Raw genomic sequence first — 22,580 nt, 5'->3', positions numbered from 1 at the left:
ATCTCCTGAATTTATGTGTGTGCCAACTCTGGGGCAATGGACCAATTCCCCCGCCTCCAAACTACTGCAAATCTGTACTTTTGTACACTAAAAGTAAATTAGAGTTGAGTAGCACTGGTCTACATGTTATTTTTTTGAGACCCTTCCCCCCTACCCCCATTGAGATTTTCAGGGAACAAAAAGTTCCTGACCTTTTTAAAATACAAGTTTACAGGTGAAGAGAATAATAGCTGACAATTGGGAAAGAGGGTATGTAACTTGTTAAATGATTATAAAACTCTTGCTTACATCTTTTTGACACCTCTTAGACAAAAAAGAAATATTGAAACTGTGGAACAGATATCCTATAACCTCTCCTGTCTATGGCTTTTGCACACTATAGATTTGGCCCTTGTTACTTGTCATTCTTCCCCAGCTCCTCAACTTATATTTTGCTTAATTTTGTCCCTTAACGAACTCATATCTGCAACCAACTTAATGATTATAATTCACGTTGGAACCAAATGCTTGACTGTACAACTTACTAGGTGTTGGCAAACATCGTAACATAGCACTGTAGTCCGGGGGAATGCGATCTTATTATAGATGTCAGTGTTAACAAACTATGAAGAGAACGGGGTGCTGGTTGGGGAAATGAGACTGCACTCCTCTTGCCATGGGCTCTTGGCCACACAACGATGGCAGTATTTATAGTGCACACTGTGTGTCAGGTACCTCTGTGTTTCAACATCAAAACAACCTGAAGGCAGATATTACAATTACCGTCATTTTACAGTGCCTCTGAGGCACAGAGAGGTTGTGAATATATGTAAATTTCCTCTGGCAGAGCTGAGAAGTCGAGACAGTGGCACTCCAGAACCCACAATTTACCCCCAGCGCTGTCAGGTTCCTGGGTTGCCATCTAAAATCTTCCTGGAGCCACAGTGGTGCAGATGGTCTTGCATTAGCCACTTGAAGCAGATGAGAGCTGAGTGAGAGTTAGCCACCTGGACTGGGCTCATTTCTCCCCCAGTCTAGACATCAACATATTTCCAGTTACTCTCTTAAGCCACGGTTTGTCTGGCATAAGGTAAATTACTTTCTGACTTGAGAAACCAGTCTCCCTTTCTCTCACCCCTTTATTTGGTCCCGCTGTCTCCCCATCTGCTTGATGGTTTGGAATTCTTGAGTCAGGTAATCTTAGAGCTTTGCAGAAATGGCACAGGAGCGTTTTGGGGCTTCCGAAGTAGCTTTGTCTTATCCCCACGCAGCAAAGGACAGAACTTCTAAAGGGAAAATCACTTTTCACTTCCCTGTAGTCAGCTCTGACACAGCATGCCTCATCTTCACAGAATAACATAATTTTAGGGTCCAGCCTCTCATACTGAAGATGAGAGAACTGAGGCCCAGAGATCACCCCAAAATGATCTCTTCCTCTAGAACTACAGTGTCCAGGTATGGTAGCCATGAGCCTCATGTGACTGTTTAAATTTAAATGAGAAATCTAATTCCTCAGATGCACTAGCCACATTGCAAGTGCTTAATAGCTACCTGTGGCTAATGGCTACCATACCAGACGGTGCTGCTTTACCAAAGCTGTTGCTCCTGGGTACTGGCTTGTCTTTCCTGACTCCTGTGACATGGGCCTTCAGGGTCCCGGCCAGCCTCCCAAGTTTTGTCTACAGGGTTGCCAGACTATCCAAGTTACCTCCAGAGTATAAGGGGTCTGACACTCACAACTAACAAAACACCAGGGGTTTGAAGTTACTGGATTTCTAGGTATCTTGGAATATCTAGAAATCCTAATGGAAATAGAACCACATACCTGAATCAGGCACAGGTGCAGGCCAGGGCTGCTCTGTAGCTTGTTCTACCACAGCAGAAGCATGGAGTGGCCTCCCCACCTTCTGGGGGAAGGTGCTGGGTGGACCTGAGCTTTGGCATCAGGCAGGTTTCAGTTTGAATCCTGGCTCTGTGATCTCGGTTCCATGAGGGAAGCTCTATTAGCTGCAGACTCTTCCTATTATGGGAGTTCCTATTCTAGGAGCTACACTGGGTTGTTTTAAGGACAAAAAGATCATCTCCTCGGCACACAACCAAACCCAGTAACTGTAGATGTGGTTCTCCTTTTCCAAGATTCACTGCTTAACTCCAGATTGGCTTGAAGGAATACTGCTTAGGTAATGGTCCCAGTACCACCAGCAGCCCCCACCCCACTTTACTGGAGGAATTGCAAATCCGGGAAGTGCTGAGGCAATCACTTCCTGTGGCCCATGGCGAGAGTAGTAAGCCAGTAAAGTAGTGTTGTTCTTCCTATGAATCACTTAGGCTATTCCTGAGGTTTACTCGCTAGTGGATCTATGTGTGTTACAATCATCTAATATTCTACTTAAGGCTTTGAATAAATAGTTTGATAATTAGCAACTAGCCTTTTTGGATCCACACAAGCTCAGGACTCCAGTAATTTACTCTTTCTACACTCATAAGAGAAAGAGTATGAAATAAGACTTAAGACAGTGATTATATCAGCCCAGGTTTTGTGACAACTCTGGGGATTCCCAAGGGATCTCAACTGGGGTTATAAAAGTATCAGAATTTAATTTGAATACACTTAATATTTTTTAAAATGCCACATGGCACTTTGAGGACAGCAAGAAAAAGTTACAGAGTGCAGAACCCCATGAAGGTATCTTCCCTAAAAAGGCTAGAAATTACTGCATCAATACATCAGCGTTCATAGTAAATGTTCCATAACAAAGGCCTGTTGAATTTGGTCTCAATTATTCCAGAGTAAAGGGCTTTTATTTGTTTGGTCACATCTTTATCATTTAAGAAATATTTAAAAATGATATTTATTTTTATTTCAACATGTCAACTGTGCATTTCCAAAACAGCAGGCTTTTCAAAGGAATAAATCAGAACTGTAAACACAAGACACAGTATAAGTTTTTGACTTCCTAAAGTCAGTGTCACAAATCCACATACTGTACATTCATAGGTGAGGTTCAGCCTGTCAGCCACTTCTTTATTTCTATAGTTACATAAGCATAATAAATACATCTGATTTTAAAGGTCACTTAAAATGAGTCATGATAATTTACAGTACAGTACGTTTCAGTTCAAGTGCAAAAATAACTATTTGCTTAATTCTATTTCTTTCCATTATTTTATTTTTAAGCTGTGTTTTGTGGCAAAGCTAAACATCCAAGTATAGACTTTCTTCTCCCAGATGCAGTATTGGGCAGAAGTATGGTGTCGTGGAGAGGCCCTCACTTTACAACTGATCTTGTCTAATCAGGGTCAGGAGGTAAGGTGAGTTGCTCATTTTTAACTCTGTTCTTTTCTTTCCTCTCTCCTGTGCTCACTCACAGTTATTACACATACCATTGACCTTCAATTCAGGTAAAGCAGTGCTTTTTCCACAGCCCTCCCCCAAGGCTTCTTAGTATCCTTAGCTTTTCATTTTTAGCAGCAAGCTTTATGCGTGAGTCACCTAGCCACTGTTCTGACTGTAGGTATAATATTTACAGTAGCACACCCCTGTCTCATCTGTCCAGTGTCTGACTGTATCTTCATGAAAAGGAATACACTGAGATTATTTCTTTAGTCATTGGAAAATATAGTTACTTCTTAATCCTTTCCATTCCTGGCTTCCTGTTCACCACCTTTTCCCTTCACCAAAAACAAAACAAAAACTTACCCATTGTGTAATTTTTAAAAATTATAATCCCTCTCCCAGGCACTTAAATCTTATACTGTTATTTGTAAATAGTACTGCTTAATTAAAGAAACCCTTAGGAATTCAGTGATTTTTTAAAAAAATTCCATCAGCTATTTAGAGCCCAAATCACTATAAAATTGTGGAATAGTGATAGAGGCTATTTACAGTATCAATATATTTGGTAAACCCTTGTCTGTCAAGCCATAGGATACTGAGTTGGTTGGTTGATTTGAAATATTCTGTCCTCTTGTCTTAAAGCCCATTTAAAAACAAAAGGCATTTAAAGCTCAGCTTAGTTTGTGGTAGTCAGTACGGCTTTTGCTGCTCAAAGAATGGACTATTTTCATTATATAACATATACATATAAAAATATATTTGCTAGAGATATGCCAAGTTTCTGATGAAACTTTTTCCTGTTTCTCTGTTTTGTTTTTTAAACAAAAGCATATACGCTAGTAACTTTTATCTGGCTACTTCTTAAATATGTCTTGTAATTTTTTAAATAGTTCTCTTCAAGAGAAACAAAATTATAGATATATTTTATTTCTTCCCAGTTTGCATTAAGAACCAAATAATTAGAATAAATAATCAAAAGAGGGAAACTGTATCAGCATTCACCTTGAAACACTTTCTTTCCCTCCACTTACTTAGTGTAACTGCTGCTTTCAACCCTAACTGCCCTGGCAAAGAAGTCCTACAGTTCTTAACCTAACCAACCAAAGAACTGAAGTCCTTACCGAACTCTTATTTCCCTTCTGTGATTCCAGTGGGATTATAGAAATTTACCTGTTTCTGCCAATATGTACTGTAGCTTCTGTGTGTGTGTGTGTGTGTGTGTGTGTGTGTGTGTGTGTGTGTGTTTCCATGTTGATGAGTTCAGGTATTTAGAAGAGTATATAGTGCTATGCTTCTCAAGGTGAGGCATGTCTTGGGTTCAGGGAGCCTCTCCCTCTGTCCTGGCAGAGGGGCCCAGTTCCATGCAGGGTGGGAGATGAGTGGGAGCCCTCAGTGTCCCCCAGCGGCAGGCTGAGCCTGCTGGTCCTCCTTCTCCACACGCTGGTCCACACTGGGGTGAGTGGGGCTCCTCTGTGTCCGAGATGCTGCTGCTTGAGGGGATGGCTGGTTTCTGGATGGGTCAGAATGAGTCTCACAAGGGACAGGCCGGACTCCACCAGCTAGAGAATTTTCCCGATTCTCACTGGTCCCCTGGAAGGAAAAAAGAAAAGATGTTTTGTAGTCGGTGCTAACAAATAAATCCAACACTTTTTATATGCTTTCAAGTAAGATATAGGAAACATGGGAAGATCATCCTGAAGTAACTTCAAAGAACAAGTAAGAGGAATAAAGATAGAATGTCTTACCTTTCATCTCTTTTCCTATGTGCAACTGCCAAAGCCGCATGAAAAACACAAACACTGTAAGTAGACGTATCTTGTGGATAACGGAACATCACTACCAAAATGCCTGTTACTACTAGGAAAATAATTTACATCGACAAATGTTTACTGAGCCTCCATCACTGTGATAAGTCACTGAGCAAGCAGCATAGAATTGAAACTCAGGTCATTTGCTGAGACTGCAGAATTCAAGAGCTGGAGGCACTTGTCTGACAGAAAGTAAGTAAGGCTTCTCAGCCTCAGACACAAAGCCAGGAAAGAATGTCCTGAAATTAAGAGTCCTGATGTATATTTGGGGATTTAAAGTGCACGCTAAAAGTCAAACAACACAGAACATCTGCGTGAAAAAAGAGAATGGCAACAACCACTTAGGTCATACACTATAAGAAACTAGGAGTACACGCATACCCCAGCGCATCACCCACAGCATGTCTGTAAGATGCCATGTTGCCACATTCCGTGATACATTCTGACTTATACAAATCAGGAAACATGTTTTTCTAAAAACATGGGGCGCCTGGGTGGCGCAGTCGGTTAAGCGTCCGACTTCAGCCAGGTCACGATCTCGCGGTCCGGGAGTTCGAGCCCCGCGTCAGGCTCTGGGCTGATGGCTCAGAGCCTGGAGCCTGTTTCCGATTCTGTGTCTCCCTCTCTCTCTGCCCCTCCCCCATTCATGCTCTGTCTCTCTCTGTCCCAAAAATAAATAAACGTTGAAAAAAATAAAAACAGATTTTCCGGGGCACCTGGGTGGCTCAGTCGGTTAAGCGTCCCTTGATTTCGGCTCAGGTCGTGATCTCACGGTTCCTGGGATTGAGCCCCGCATTGGGCTCTGCACTGATAGTGCAGAGCCTGCTGGGGATTCTCTCTCTGTGCCCCTCACCTGTGCGTGTGTGCTCTCTCTCTCTCTCAAGATAAATAAAGAAGCAAAATGGGTTTTTCTCTCAATTAGTATATATCATTTCAAATAACTGAGCACCAAAAAAAGTTTTATTTCTGTGATTGATTCTAAAATGGAAAGAAATCTTAATATAATGACTTCTTATTCATAAGAATAACCAAGCCATACCAGCCAGTTTTTATTGATCCTAACATGCCAGAAAAAAAAAAAGTGCAATGATATATAAGCCTAATAGGCTTCCATAAAAATAAGGTTGAGTACCCAAAGTAATGAAAACATTGCTATTCAACCAGAAGATCTCATCCTTTCTCCTGCTTCACATCCTTTATATGCTCCTCCCACCCTGATACTCTCCATTTTGACTGGGCAGGGGATTCATGTGAGTTTATAATCTTGATAAATGAATAGGATCATGCATACACCAGGATGCATTATGATTATGGGTGAAGAAATCAGATTTGGTTTAAATTATAGAAATATTACATGTTAGTTTGCAAAGTCATGAGAAATTGAACTAACATAGTTCAAACTATTTTTTAAAAAGGAGATTATCCAAATTACTCTTTATTTTTGTCTTTTTTATGTGTCCTCGGAAGCTACTCTAATATATATAGCTGACCATGACTCATCAAGTAAAAGGACATGATTAAACACAAGGAAGTAGACTCATTACTTTAGCCAGACTATTCATAGAAGTCACACTTAATCATTTCCAAAGGCAGTATATAGCTTTAGTTACAATTACCCCCAGTTTTATCAACATGATTTGACTTTACTCAGGAGAGACCACATCTCCAGGGATAAGAAAAATCATACTTTTTATTTTTCACATGAGGCCACCAGCAAAACAACAGTTCCACTAAGTTGCGTATCCCATTAGACTCATACAGAATTCATTAATTCATCAGATTATTTATTGAAGTCCTATTATATATAATGTCCCCACTAGAATTTTAGAATTACAGAAATTAATAGTTAACGGTCTCCCATGGCAAGAACCATATATGCTCACTGGAACTGGTACCTGTCAACACTGAAATTTTAAAGAAATATACAATTTATTGGATTTTTAAAATTTTCTTTCTTTCAAGAAATGTCTTCTCTGTGAAGCCTTCCTGTGCTCCATAAGGTGGAATTTTCCCTCTGCACAACCTTGTATACACCTCTATAATGCACTTGTCATAGAATACTAAAATTATTTGTGTGTCTTATTTTGCCCACTAGACCTACCATAAATCTTGGTGAGTGAATAATTAACACAACTGAGCCCACTTAAGGTAGGGACTTTACCTGCAAAGGCTGTATCTCAGGAGCACGGTTGTCTCTTGTTAGCTGCATCATCTCTTTAATTTGGTAGAGTGCGTAGACAAAGGTCACCCAGGGGGAGGAGCTGACGCCCCAGGCTGGCTTGTTCACGTCCTCCTGTTCTTCCTGGTGCTTGGTTTTCTTGGGAGGAAGTCTGGGCTCAATGCGTGGCATGACGTCTTCGGTCTGTTGCTGTACCAAGTCAATGGTGGCTATGGGAACAGGACTAGAGGGCACGGGAATCCTTTCTGCCAACATTGTCTTGTCTGGAGAGAAAATCATGTTTAAATCATTTTTTGGAGTTTTCGTCATATTTAAACAAAATAAGCAGACAATCCCATGAGCCCATGCTAGTGTACTTGGCAACATTAATAAATTGCTATGTATCAGGGGCCTCTTGGTGCAGGTACTGAGCAACAGATGTGATGTTCATCTTGCAGGATCTCTTTATAGGGATTAATAGACATTAACTTGTATTTGTTTATGAAATATATTTTTCATTAAACTTAGATATAACTTAATCTGTGGGCATGGGTTATAATGAATGTGGCCTTAGGCCCACTTACAGGACTGAGTTTTTAAAGATAAGCATCAAAACAGGAAATGCCAGAAATAGCTGTTTCTGTTGGCCTTTTACTGAAGGCATAGACCATTTAGGATCATGAGGAAAAAAAATGTGAGAAAGACCAGTACTGGTCCTCTTTTCTGTATAGCTCGTTAGCATTAAAACCGGCCTTGGAGTTTTCTGTAATAAGCTAGTTTTTCCCTTTACAGAAGCATTTTAGGTACCTGAGGCAAACAAATGCCCCTCAAAGGATAGGACAAAGAAGATGAGCCTTGTTCTGGGACCCATGAGTTAAGCAAGAATATTTCCATTCTACTAGTTGGCTTTCTTCATTAAAAAAAAAAAGCTGATTCAACTTGTACATTATATTTGATATAACCTCCTTTGTATATAACAATTTTAATGAAGGCCATGCCTGGCTAAGGGAAAACTTCAAATTTAAATTTTAAGACACTTTTTTCAAATGAAGGCAAAAACATAGTAAGTAATACCACTCCCTATCCCTAGTAGTAAAATTACTGCATAGCTTTATATGTGCAAAATCCCTTTAGAATACCAGAGAAATTTAAAACCAGTACTTCCTATACTACTTTGTACTATAAAACAAAACAAAAACAAGAAAACCCCCAAGCTACTTAAAATGGCCAGTATTCTTTTCAACATAGGACACAGCTTCTAACAATGGTACACATCAATTCATTTTCTCATACACCACTGAGAAAATCCAGCCAGGCAGGTCTGCTATGTATTCTGTGACCACCTCTGGGTTTCTCCATGGCTTCAACCTTTAGAACCATTCAGAAAGAATAGACAGGTTTACCTTCTTCCTCACCGGGCACTGCCAGCCACTGGATCAGGGCAAAAAGCAGGAGGATCACCAGGCAGGCCATGCCGATTCCTCGAAAGGTTGCGGCAGCCCCTGTGAAAACAGAGCACTGCATAGAATAATTCCAGGAAATGCAGAGAGCCCTCATCTACAGCTGTCAATGTGCTGAAGTTCAGGGCAAAGGCAGCAGAGCTTAGGACAAACCAGAGAATGATGAATAGCCAGTGGCTTCATAGAGTGGAAAAACACAGGCCTGGTAGGTCCCAGGAGACCCAGATGCTGGTATTGGATTGGTCATTCATCAAATTTTAAAACTGTATTTATAAAGGATTATCTCTGAGTGCCTCTTACCATAAAACTCAGTGGTGCTCTCTTCTTTGAGCACCATTTACCTAACTATTAAACAGCCCTACTAATCTGTAGTTGGGACAGCAGAGCTCAAGTAGTGCTATAAATTCAGATACCCTGGGCCCACCTTCCATAGATGACTGATCAGTCCAGATCCCTTGAGCAGGGTAATCTTATTTCCACCCCACCCCCTGTATTTCCGATAAGGGAGACCTGACAGGGCAGACAGATTGTGTTATCAAGAGATGTAGTGACATTACCAAAGCCAGCAAATAGCTAGATTTTTCTGGAATAACAATGATGAATTTTCTTTCTTCTAGCATTAATATCAGCAAGGTTAGGGTACTTTGCTTCAATCCAAAAGCACATGCTGTCCATTCATTTGTTTGGCTCCTTTGAGGTATCTGTAGCATCTCATTAGGCTGTTTGTCACAGACGTGTGCACAGTTACAGGCTGGCTCTAATCATCTTAATGACTTAAGAACTCAGCTTTACAATTATGACTACCATGAAAGTGAGGAAGATAATATGAATACTGACTGGAGTTTTAACTTCTGGCAACCTTCAGTAATAATTTAAGTGTTTACTGAGGTGTTGCTAAAAAAAAAGTCATGTTTTCAACAACGAAGGAAAGGAAAAGGAGAAAGTCATTCTTACCAAAATAATTGACTAATACGCCTCCGATCATGGCACCACAACCTCTCCCCAAACCTAGGTGAAGGCCCTGCAGGATGCCCTGAGCAGACGTCCTCAGCTCAGGGGGAACTGCTGCACTGAGATAAGAAATGCACGCTGCCCAGATGGCCGCGTGTGTCACTCCTGGAGAGGAAAAAGAGTGGGATTGTCTGATCAGCATTGCCTAGGTTACTCTTTTGTGGAGAGTGAATTATTTATTTAATTACACACACACACACACACACACACACACACACACACACACACACACACCCTACCTAATAAAGACATATATCTGACTTATGGTAAAATATACATAACGTAAAATTTACCATCTTTAACCACTTTTAAGCATTAAAGTACATTCAAAGTGGTATGCAACCATCCATCTCCAGATTTTAACACTGCAAACTGAAGCTCTGCACCCATTGAACAATAACTGCCTCTAGGCCCTGGAGACTACTATTCTACTTTCTGTCTCTGAATCTGACTACTCTGGGTACCTCATATAAGTGGAATCATTTATCAGTGGAATCGCTATTTGTCTTTCTGTGTCTGGCTTATCACTTAGCATAATGTCTTCAGAGTTCATCCACGTTTGTAGTAGGTGTCAGAATTCCCCTCCTTTTTAATATTCCATTGCAGGTATATAACACACTTTGTTTACTCATCTGTTGATGGACATTTTAGTTGTTTCCACCTTTTGGCTACTGTGAATACTGCTGCAATGTTTATGGGTGTTCGATATCTGTTTGAGTCCCTGCTGTCAGTTCTTTGGTGTGTTATACCTAGAAGTGGAATTACTAAGTCATACAGTAATAATATGTTCAACACTTGGAGGAACTACCTGTTTTCCACAGTAGCTGTACCATTTTACATTCCCGTCAGAAATGCGCAAGAGTTCGTTCCAATTTCTCCACATCCTCACTGGCACTTGTTATTTTCTGTGTTTTTTTTATAATAGCATTCCTAATGGGTATGAAGTGGTATCTCATTGTGGTTTTGATCTGCATTCCCTACTGGCTAGTGAAGATAAACATTTTTTTTTTTTTAATGTGTTTACTGGCCATTTGTATATCTCCTTTGGAGAAATGTCTATTCAAGTCTTTTGCCCATTTTTTTAAATAACTTATTAAAAATTATTTATTGATTGATTTGAGAGAGAGAGATAGAGCATGAGTGGGAGAGGGCCAGAGAGAGGGAGGGAGGGAAAATTCCAAGCAGGCTCCACACTGTTAGAGCAGAGCCTGATGCAGGCTGGAACTCACAAGCTATGAGATCATGACTTGAGCCAGAACCAAGAGTTGGACGCTTAACTGATTGAGCCACCCAGGCACCCCAGCTTTTTTTTAAATGTTTGTTTATTTACTTATGAGAGAGAGAGAGAGAATGAACAAGTAGGGGAGGGGCAGAGAGAGAGAGAGGAAAACAAAGAATCCCAAGCAGGCTCCATGAGATCATGACATGAGCCGAAATCAAGAGTTGGATACTTAACCAACTGAGCCACCCAGGCGCCCTGGCCAATTTTTGAACTAGGTTGTGTGGGGAGTTTTGTTGTTGAGTTATCAAAGTTCTTGATATATTTTGGGTTTTAACTCCTTACTGGACAATGTTTTTACCTAAAATTATTTCCATTATGATTAGCACCAAGAATAACAAGAATAACATTCTTAGTCGGGCGCCTGGGTGGCTCAGTCGGTTAAGCGGCTGACTTCGGCTCAGGTCGTGATCTCGCGGTCCGTGAGTTCGAGCCCCGCATCGGGCTCTGTGCTGACAGCTCAGAGCCTGGAGCCTGTTTCAGATTCTGTGTCTCCCTCTCTCTGATCCTCCCCCGTTCATGCTCTGTCTCTCTCTGTCTCAAAAATAAATAAACATTAAAAAAAAATTTTTTTAAGAATAACATTCTTAGAGATACAGCTTTTTACATAATCTGAGATTATTTATTTGGCTATAGTTCTATAAATAAGGCTAATGATTCAAAGGATATAACAATTTTTATACCTTTTAATATATAGTTCCAATTGGTTTTCTGAAAGAGCACAGAGACCATTTACAATGCCTCAATAACAGTTTCATTATATTTTCACCATTTGTCAGAGGGAGGAAAGGATAAAGATAACAGGTGAAAAATAATTTGGGTCATTATTTTAAATGTACAGCAACTGTGCATTGTCTAAATTTAAATCTCTATAGAACACTGCTTTAAATTTAATAAAAAATAATAAATAAGTAAATACATGTAATAAAAAGATACTGTCACAACAAGTTTTACTGAGAAGGGGTTAAGAAATCATCTGATTCTGCCTAGATTAAGTAATGAGCTTGCTCCCTGAAAAATAATCCTAGTTGGAGACACTGTCATCAGAAACTCATAACCTAGGTTTTGAAAAATGAAACTAGAAGATTAATATTCACTTAATATTTAATCTGACATTAGTCCGCTTCTGACAAAAACGGAATAATGGACTGGATTTGCCCTCCTTCTGAAACAACCAAAATTGGACACAATATATGAAATATAGTTCCCAAGACACTGGATATCAACAATAATGACTGATCTCTGATTGATGGGAAACAAATGAGGAGCCCCAGCTTACTGTCTGGTTAGAGTTTAAAAGCCTCAAGGCAGGGGTGCCTGGGTGGCTCACTCAGTGAAGCGTCAGGCTTTTGGTTTTGGCTCAGGTCATGGTCTCATGGTCATGAGTTAGAGCCCCACTTTGGGCTCCACGCTGGGCATGGAGCCTGCTGAGGATTCTCTCTCTCCCTCTCTCCCTGTCTTTGTGCCCCCCCTTCCCTGCAACAAATAAATAAACTTAAAAAAAAAAATAGCTGCAAGGCATAGAGGGGGAGCCACTGAGTTGAGATGAAGCTAACAGTCTGGAGAGACCAAGGCAGCTAGAGTTCTAGGGCAGAGTACCAGAGAGGAGAGAGCTTTACAGAAACTAGAGGGATTGGCAGGTACCCTCAAGGTACTTGAATACCCTCAAGTAATTCAGCAGAGTGCTGCAGCAAAAACATAGGTACAAACTATGCACAGCCAGGGAAGAACCATCCAAAATCACCGCAGACAACAGTACTCAGAACCCATACACGGCCAGGAATAGTACCTATTTCAACCACACAGGGAAGTTCATGATTGGTAGAGTATTCAGAAGGGTCTTGTGTTAGTATTATGAAAGAATTAGAATTACTGGGAACAGTGCTCTGGTCCCACCTAAGTAATCTTCAAAAGCAAAGCCCAAAAGGATCATACTATTTCCAAGTAATTTATCTGTGTCCCAGAACAAAGCTAAAGAATATAAGAAATACAAAAATATCTAGCACCCAAAAAAGTAAAATTCGCAATGTCTAGCATACAATTAAATTACCAGGGATGATCTGCACTTAAGTGGATTCCACTATTCAATAATGGAATAAACACTATTTTTGCTGGATATGTTAGATTATATGCCCTATAGTTAACTGAAACAATAGAAATAATTTTTATGAGGTTTATATATGTTTCAGTAATCATTTCAACCAGGTTACTTAGATGACTAGAAATAGTATGCATACTTAATTTCCAAAGAAGTCAAATGAAATATTTGCTTTATCTGACTAAACAACTGCAGTACCTTAGATAATGCCAGCTTTCTCAGAACTGAGTAATTCCTGGATAGTCTTAATTATAAATGTTGACACAGTAGTACACAATGGAAATACTTTTAAATACTTCCCTTTGTATCATTAAAGATCCTGCTAAACTCCATTTCTTCTCAGATACACGTTTTTCTTCATTAACAACACTAAGGAAAAACTCCTATATTCCAAGAAATAAAATGAATGTATTCAAAAAAAATTTTTTAATGTTTATTTTTGAGAGAGCGAGTGAGCACATGAGCAGGGAGGGGCAGAGAGTGAGGGAGACAAAGAATCCCAAATAGACTCCATGCCGACAGCACAAAGCCCGATGTGGGCTCAAACTCATGAACCACAAAACCACAAGATCATGACCTGAGCTGAAACCAAGAGTTGGACACCTAACCAACTGAGCCTTCCAGGCACCCCAGATATATTCAAAATTAATTAGATTCAACGGTAAAATCCAACATAGAGGTGGAAATCATTTCTTAAAAATGAATCATCAAAGATCTGAAACCACATCAAATGACTGTAAATTAACTTTAATAGTGAAGCCAAATCTATCGTTTTGTCTGTGTCTGAGCAATCAACTGCAGGATTTACAAGTAGACAGAGATGGGCCTATGTATTTATGTGACCAAAACAATAGCAAATATATATTTGCTGTAATTCTAGATCAACTATAAGTCTAGCAGTAAATAGGGCTTCTTTCTTTTTCTTCAAAATTCTAAGTGTTTTCTAAAACACTGAGTCTTCTAAGATAATTAAAGCATCTTCCAGCAGGATGACTTAAGTCAGGATTCTTAAAGGTTCTAAACTATTAGAATTTAGGGGGTGGTATTAAGTGGCAGTTGTAAAAGATTCTCTATAGTTAGATTTCTAGAGTTTCTTTACTGCTTTTGAGGACTAATAAGATAATTGGGAACCACATTCCATAAAGCAACTCAGGGCATTAACTGAAGGAAAATATAGTAAACCATACAGTAGAAATTTTTTCTTTGGAACCAAATGCAAAAGAATGAAAGCCATTCTGCCTGTATGCTCCAACATTTTCCAGGGAAGATATAAAACTAAAATTGGTTTCTCTGAGATACCTTATTTCAAAATATCATGTAAACAGAAGAATCCATACCACTTCCTAGAGAAGAAACTAGCAAAACTAAAAAATCCACAAGAGGGGACTGGCTTGGTAATAACACCTTTGTATATAAAAGACAATTATGGAGTTGTGATTCTTATTCTTAAATTAAATATGCAAACTTCTAGTAATCATATTAATTATCTGAAACTCTTGACAGTGTTTTTAACCACAGTTGTATTCTGGCCCTCTAATTTTAAAACAAGGAAAAAGCAATCTAGAAACTTAAAAACCCTCTGCCATTTTTCTTATTTGTAAGACAAAGAAAATCGTAGCAATTGTGCTACCTGAAACTTTCCTGTAAGATTTAGGAGGTAAAAGATAGAAGCCGAGAAAAGAAAATGCTTCCATCCACTTTACCTTTTATTAGAGAACTATGAAAAAAGTAGTAGCTGATTATTCTCTATATGATGAAATAAATTATTCAGTGGTATGGGTAAAAGTGTTTTCACACTAGAGCTTTTATAAGTTTTTAAACCTTTTAGTATGAGATAACTAGGTTGATGGATTAGTCGAAGAATAAAAAGATGTTGCCCCCTGACTGGTAATAGTAACAAAGGTACTTGAAGTGACTCTCCTTGCAATTGACTCTCCTTCCTTGGCTACTTGTCAGAAAACTACTGATATTTGTGAATGGCAATTCAAACACCCAACTCACATAAGAGGTGCTTAATATATATGTTTGAGTGGCAATTCAATACCGTATGTTAATTGGCAGTGAATGACTCTCAAAGACCACACAAGTCACTCAGTCTCTCAGTCTGAGTCTTAATCTCTCAGTCAATTCCTTACCTTTACTAGCGTCCCACATGATTACTTACAAGGCTTAACAGAAACACAGACATAGCTTCACAGGACCTACATCCAGGACCTTAACTGTTTGGGAATACACTACATTTGAATAATCAAGAACCACTGGAAATAAGTATGACTCACATTGAATTTTTTTCATTAATGATATAGTAGTCTACCAGGAATTGTGCTGTGTTTTTTTTTTTTTTTTAAGTTTATTTATTTTGAGAGAGAGAGAGAGAAAGAGCATGCGTGGGCAGAGAAAGAGGGAAAGAGAGAATCCCAAGTAGGCTCTGCACCATCAGCACAGAGCCCAGCGTGGGGCTCAAACCTACAAACCATGAGTGAGATCATGACCTGAGCCAAAATCAAGAGTTGGACACCCAACCAACTGAGCCACCCAGGTGCTCCTGTGCTAAGTGTTTTATATAGATTATCTCATTTATTCTTCCCAGTAGTAAGTACTATTTTTATTCTCCCTTTTCTAAAAAAGGAAAGTAGGCACAGAGAGATTAAAGTGCCTTGTCCAAAGTCACATAGACAACAGGGTAGTAGAATAGGATTTGAACCAAAGGTATAGAAGTATAGTGCTTAAGCACTATACTATATACCCTCATAACAACTATTGTAAGTATTATACAGTAAACATAACTATCTATTTTGAGAAGTTTTTTGATAATATCAAACATGCCCCCAAAAATCTACTAATTAAAAAAAAATGTATAATCTTACCACCTACTTCCCCTCCTTTTCCAAAGAGCTCAGATCATTGATATTATCAAGTTTTTTACATGTCTCAAATAACTCTTTACCTTATAATATTCAAGATTGGTATCTGATCCTGTAACATGAATTTCAAGATTGTTCAGTCTTGTCCCAGAAAAATGCTCTACTGCAATAAATGTATGCAGGTATTAGCAAGAAAAAAATCCTTTCTTCACCAGTAGACAGCTGCTCTTTGTAAAATGCTGCCTGGCTTTTACAAAGCCATCGTAATGGCTGGGAGGGGTGAGAACTGACAATCAAAATACTGGAGAACTGGGATTTTTTGTTTTTCTTGCTCTGCCACTGACTTATGCTCACTAAACAAAACATAAGTATCCCCAAAGCACTGGCACACTGAATCCAGTTGTGACAGACCCTTTCCATTGATGGACCAAAGCATACATGTCAGTTACTTCAAGGTACTTCTCAAATGCTGGGCTTAAAAAAAAAAAAAAAAAGTTAAAAAAAGCTTCTGAAAGATCCATATAGTGAAAAGTAAGAGACTGCTCTTTCTAAAAACAACAACAACAACAAAACAAAAACCAAAAACCAAAAACCAAAATCTCCACTGGGCTGGCAATAAAAGGAGTCTGTATTGGTTAAGGTAATGATAGCTGTTGTAATGGATAAACCTTGGAATCTTAGTGGTTTCACACATTAGATGTTTTATTTTCTTGCTCATCTAAAGCCCAATGGGCATGGGTCAGGAAGAGTAACAGCTGTGCTCCATGTAGTTGTTAGGGATGCGGGCTACAGAGCTTCAGCCATCTTCAACACCTGGTTACCCTGGGTACATATATCCAGCTGGCAGAGTAGAGAGTGGAGGAAGGCACATCGAAAATTTTATGGTCTGGGTTTAGAAGTGAAACACATCATTCCTGCTCACAGCCACTGAACGGAATTAGCCAAATGGTCATACCTAACTGCAAGGGAGGCTGGGAAATAGAGTCCAACTATGTGTCCATGAAGAAAAGGATACATTTCATATCAGGTGAAAAGGATACATTTCACATCAGTTAAAAGCAAGCCCAGTGTCTCTTCCAAAGTAAGGGCCACCGACAGCAATGGACCTTTTAAAAAGAGCACAGAACCCTACAGAGAGCAGTTGACCTATCATCAGCAGCTGCATGAACCATACATGTGTTGCACAAAAGACACTTTAAATAAGACATACAATATTGTTAAAGATCAGTGCTCCCATATCCACCAACATATAGCACTACAAGAATCACCTTCATGCTATTCATTCAAATAGCACTTACTGAGCACCCAGACTATGTGCCAGAACCCCTGCTCTGCTTTGAAAATCTGATAATGTACACATTAAAACACCTCTTTAACCACCATGGAGTTTATAGTCTAATGGGTGAAAAGTGCCTGGATTTACCTGAAAGAAAAAGACATTGAACTCCTTGAGGAGAATAAACATATCCAGCACCTAGCACAGGGCTTGACACACAATGGCAGCTGAGCAAAAGAATGGTGAAATGAAATGAAGCAGGCAGTGGTCACATGTTGTGGTATAAGGAAAAAGCATTTGGAGATAAAAGGTGCCCTGGGTAAGGTTGGAGAAAGATTCCAAATCCCACGTATGAGTAAAAATGAACAGAGGAGGGGCACCTGGGTGGCCCAGTTGGTTGAGCATCCAACTTTGGGTCAGGTCATGATCTCATGGTTTGTGAGTTTGAGCCCCGCGCCAGGCTCTCTGCTGTCACTGTGGAGCCCACTTTGGATCCTCCATCTCCCTCTCTCTCTGCCCCTCCCCTGCACATGTGTCCTCTCTTTCTCTGTCTCAAAAATAAATATTTTAAAAAAGAAATGAAGCTTCTGTAAGTCTCTATAAGCTTCACTTTACAAGTTAAAAAAAAAAAAGACATGTGAGTTGCTTTTTTTAAAAAAAAAAAAGGTCTATAACTGATATAACAATATTTTATGGGCCCTTGTGAATTTCACATGGAGGCACCATTGCCTCAGCATACCTTTAAAAAGGTTTTAGGAGGTTACCACCAAAACTGACTGTGTTTAATGTCAAAACTTGCTAACCAGTGTATGCTTCATGCTCAGTGATTCCCCATATCAAGCCACACATGAGAACTGGTGTTATATCAAAGACAGTAAAAATTTCACTTCCCAAAGAAAGCTTTGAGACCAGTGTGCAGTGACTAATCATTTATGGCCAGGCTTTAATGCATAATTGCAATTTAACCTCTTCAAGGAGAATCTTCTAAATTATATTTCCTTTGGTCCTGATTTTTATTTATTTATAATTTTTCATTTTACTTTTGTTATATTATCTAACATCTATTGAAGGTAACTGTGTGCCGTGTAATATGCCAAATACTTCACATGCATCAGTTTATTTAATACTCATATCAGTTTGTTCCATAGCACAAGAGTCTAAGGCTTAGCATCTTGCCTCAAAACACATAGTTTATAGGTGAGAGCTGGAATACAAGACAGTCTAATTCAAGCCTAAGCACTTTATAGTTTCTATATATTATTGCATATTTTGGTAAGTTGTCTTAAATAATTTATAGAATGAGGTGGGAACATAAGTAAATGATTAAAAACATACTGATGTTTTTATAGATATGCAATGGAGACAGGATGGTATTCTAGGAAAAAAGTTATCATATTGAAGATTCAGCTTTTAAATTTAGTTTTCAATTTTTCTTTACATATTTATAAATTTTTGACATAGAACTTACTATATTATTCAAGAACTTTAAAAATTAGAAAATACAATTACAGTACATTTTGCAGATTATAACATCAAGTGTATCTTCCTATGTGCGTGTTTCTTTGGAGAATTCAAAGTGTCAGCATGGTCTTTGAATTTAAGATGTAAACAATATATTTGAACAAGAATTTAGAACAACAGTCATAAGACTACTAGCTGGGCTTGAAAAAAGCATAGAAGACACCAAAGAAGCCCTTGCTGCAGAGATCAAAGACCTAAAAAGTAGTCAAGATGAATTAAAAAATCAATAGCTGAGATGAAAATAAACTAGATACAGTGACAGCAAGGACTGAAGACAGAGGACAGAATAGGTGAAATAGAAGATAAAACTGTGGCAAATAATGAAGCTGAAAAAAAGAGGGAAAGGAAATTACTAGATCACTAGGGGGCGAATGAGAGAACTAAGTGATTCCATGAAACAAAGCAATATCCGTATCATAGGAGTCCTAGAAGCAGAAGAGCAAGAAAAAGGGGCTGAAGGTTTATTTGGATGTAACTGAAAACTTCCTTAACCAAGCATCCAACTCCAAGAGGCACAAAGAACCCCCTTCAAAATCAATAAAAACATGTCAACACCATGACGTATCATAGTGAAATTGGCAAAATACAAAGATAAAGACAGAATTCTGAAAGCAGCCAGGGACAAAAGGTCCTTAACCTACAATTGTAGACACATAAGGTTGGTAGCAGACCTGTCCACTGAAACTTGGCAGGCCAGAAGGGAGTGGCAGGAAATATTCAATGTGCTGAACAGGAAAAATATGAAGCCAAGAATCCTTTACCCAGCAAAGCTGTCATTCAGAATAGAAGAGATAAAGACTTTCCCAAACAAAACCTAAAGAAGTTTATAACCACTAAACCAGCCCTGCAAGAAATTCTAAGGGGGACTCTCTGAGTGGAAACCAGCAAAGACTACAAAGGACGAGAGAACATCACCAGAAACACGAAATCTAAAGATAGCATAATGGCACTAAATTCATATCTTTCAATAATCACTCTGAATGTAAATGTACTAAATGCCCCAATCAAAAGACACAGGGTATCAGAAGTGATAAAAAAACAAGATTCATCTATATTCTGCCTAAAAGAGGCTCATTTTAGTCCTGAGGACACCTGCAGATTGAAAGTGAGGGGATGGGGAAAAAAAAAAAAAGTGGGATGGAGAACCATCCATCGTGCCAATGGATGTCAAAAGAAAGCTGGAGTAGCCATGCTTACATCAGACAAACTAGATTTTAAAACAAAGACAGTAACAAGATATGAAGAAGGGCATTAAATCATAATTAAGGGGTCTATCCACAAGAAGATCTAACAATTGTAAATATTTATGCTCCCAACTTGAAACACCCAAATATGTCAATGAATCACAAGCATAAACTCATTAATAATAATAACATTATTGTAGGAGACTTTTAATACTCCACTTACAACAATAGACAGATTCATCTAAGCAGAAAATCCAACAAGGAAACAACAGCTCTGAATGACACACCAGACCAGATGGACTTAGCAGATATATTCAGAATATTTCATCCTAAAGCAGCAGAATACACATTATTCTAAAGTGCACATAGAACATTCTCCAGAATAGATCATATATTGGGTCGCAAATCAGCCCCCAACAGATACAAAAAGACAGAGATCATACCATGCATATTTTCAGATCACAATGCTACAAAACTTGAAATCAACCACAAGAAAAAATCTGAAAAGCCTTCAAATACCTGGAGGTTAAAGAACATCCTACTAAAGAATGAATGGGTTAACCAGAAAATTAAAGAAGAAATTAAAAAATACATGGAAGCAAATGAAAATGAAAACATGATAGTCCAAAGCCTTCGGGGTGCAGCAAAGGCAGTCCTAAAAGGAAAGTACATTGCAATTCAGGCCTATCTTAAGAAGCAAAAAAAAGTCCCAAATACACACTCTAGCCTTACATCTAAAGGAGCTAGAAAAGGAGCAGCAAATAAAGCCCAAAGCCAGCAGAAGAAGGGAAATAATAAAGATTAGAGCAGAAATAAATAATAGAGAATCCAAAAGAGCAGAACAGACCAATGAAACTAAAAGCTGGTATTTTGAAAGAATAAACAAAATTGATAAGCCCCTAGCCAGACTTCTCAAAAAGAAAAGAGAGAGGACTCAAATGGATAAAATCATGAATAAAAGAAGAAAGATCACAACCAACACCACTGAAATACAAATTATAAGAGAATACTATGAAAAACTATATGCCAACAAATTGGACAATCTGGAAGAAATGGACAAATTCCTAGATACTCACACACTACCAAAACTCAAAAGGAAGAAATAGAAAATTTGGACAGGCCCAAAACCAGCAAAGAAATTAAATCGGTTATCAAAAATCTCCCAACATCCCTCTCTAACCTTTTTTTTTCTTCCCCTCCCCCATAGACTTGCGTTAAGTTTCTCAGGATCCACAGAAGAGTGAAAACATATGGTATCTGTCTTTCTCTGTATGATGGGGGGGTGGGAGGGAGGGGAGGGTGGGTAATGGGTATTGAGGAGGGCACCTTTTGGGATGAGCACTGGATGTTGTATGGAAACCAATTTGACAATAAATTTCATATTTAAAAAAATGCAAAAAGTAAAAAAATAAAAATAAAAATCTCCCAACAAATAAGAGTCCTGAGCCAGATGGCTTCACAGGGTAATTCTACCAGACTTTTTTTCTTTTAAAGTTTATTTATTTTGAGAAAGAGAGAGAGAGACAGCCAGTAGAGGAGGATCAGAGAGAGAAGGGGATAGAGGATCCACAGAGGTTCTGTGCTGACATTAGAGAGCCTGATGTGGGGTTTGAACTCATGATGAGATCATGACCTAAGCCAAAGCTGGACACTTAACCAGCTGAGCCATCCAGTTACCCCTCCACCAGACATTTAAAGAAGAGTTAACACCTATTCTTAAACTATTCCAAAAAAATAGGACTGGAAGAAAAGCTTCCAAACTCATTCTATGAAGCCAGCATTACCTTGATTCCAAAATAGACAAAGACCCCACTAACAAGGAGAATTACAGTCAATACCCCTGATGAATCTGGCTGCAAAAATTCTCAACAAGATACTAGCAAATGGAATTGAACAGTATATTAAAAGAATTATTCACCATGATCAAGTGGGATTTATTCCTGGGCTTCAGGACTGGTTTAATATTCACAAATTAGGGGAGCCTGGGTGGCTTGGTCGGTTAAGCATCTGACTTCAGCTCAGGTCATGATCTCACGGTCCGTGAGTTCGAGCCCCGTGTCGGGCTCTGTGCTGACAGCTCAGAGCCTGGAGACTGTTTCAGATTCTGTGTCTCCCTCTCTCTCTGCCCCTCCCCTGTTCATGCTCTGTCTCTCTCTGTCTCAAAAATAAATAAACATTAAAAAGAATTTTTTTTAATATTCACAAATTAATCAACATGATACATCACATTAATAAAAGAAAGGATAAGAACCGTATGATCCTTTCAATAGATATAGAAAAAGCATTTGACAAAATACAGCATCCATTCTTGATAAGAATCCTCAAGAGGATAGAAGGAACATACCTCAACATCATAAAAGCCATATATGAAAGGCCCACAGCTAATATCATCCTCAATGGAGAAAACCTGAGGGCTTTCCCCCTAAGATTAGGAACATGACACAGTTGTCCACTCTCACCACTGTTCAACATAGTACTGGACCTAGCCTCAACAATCAGACAACAAAAAGAAAGAAAAGGCATGCAAACTGGCAAGGAAGGAGTCAAACTTTACAGATGAAATGATACTCTACATGGAAAACCCAAAAGACTCCACCAAAAAACG

At 38.9% G+C, this 22,580-nt stretch overlaps 2 protein-coding genes across 4 annotated transcripts in view; one reads left to right on the top strand and one right to left on the bottom strand.

Moving 5' to 3' along the window:
* NEMP2 (nuclear envelope integral membrane protein 2) overlaps positions 1 to 22,580 on the top strand; it is a 69,078-nt gene that overhangs the window by 29,453 nt on the left and 17,045 nt on the right. Inside the window, exon 9 of one of the 2 annotated variants that reach the window (XM_086719140.1) lies at positions 21,183 to 21,228. The exons of the other annotated variant lie outside the window; for it this stretch is intronic. Within the exon in view, the coding sequence (XP_086575266.1) occupies positions 21,183 to 21,219 (37 nt within the window). The 3' untranslated portion in view covers positions 21,220 to 21,228. The remainder of the gene's footprint in view (positions 1 to 21,182; positions 21,229 to 22,580) is intronic. 2 annotated transcript variants of the gene reach the window in all.
* The window catches only part of MFSD6 (major facilitator superfamily domain containing 6), a 79,618-nt gene continuing 59,855 nt past the window's right edge, over positions 2,818 to 22,580 (bottom strand). Inside the window, exons 4-8 of one of the 2 annotated variants that reach the window (XM_086719137.1) lie at positions 9,697 to 9,858; positions 8,686 to 8,784; positions 7,286 to 7,566; positions 5,062 to 5,086; positions 4,764 to 4,906 (exon numbers count right to left, since the gene is read on the bottom strand). In XM_086719137.1, the coding sequence (XP_086575263.1) occupies positions 4,896 to 4,906; positions 5,062 to 5,086; positions 7,286 to 7,566; positions 8,686 to 8,784; positions 9,697 to 9,858 (578 nt within the window). In that variant the 3' untranslated portion in view covers positions 4,764 to 4,895. Of the gene's footprint in view, positions 4,907 to 5,061; positions 5,087 to 7,285; positions 7,567 to 8,685; positions 8,785 to 9,696; positions 9,859 to 22,580 lie in introns of both variants that reach the window. The other variant, XM_025912181.2, reaches the window with a different exon arrangement.

This window comes from Puma concolor, chromosome C1 (genome assembly GCF_028749965.1).
Source record: "Puma concolor isolate L17-30 chromosome C1, mPumCon1.1.hap2, whole genome shotgun sequence".
Lineage (NCBI taxonomy): Eukaryota > Metazoa > Chordata > Mammalia > Carnivora > Felidae > Puma > Puma concolor.
The sequence above is the reverse complement of the archived record's forward strand: the minus strand, read 5'-3'. Positions and strand labels throughout refer to the sequence as shown.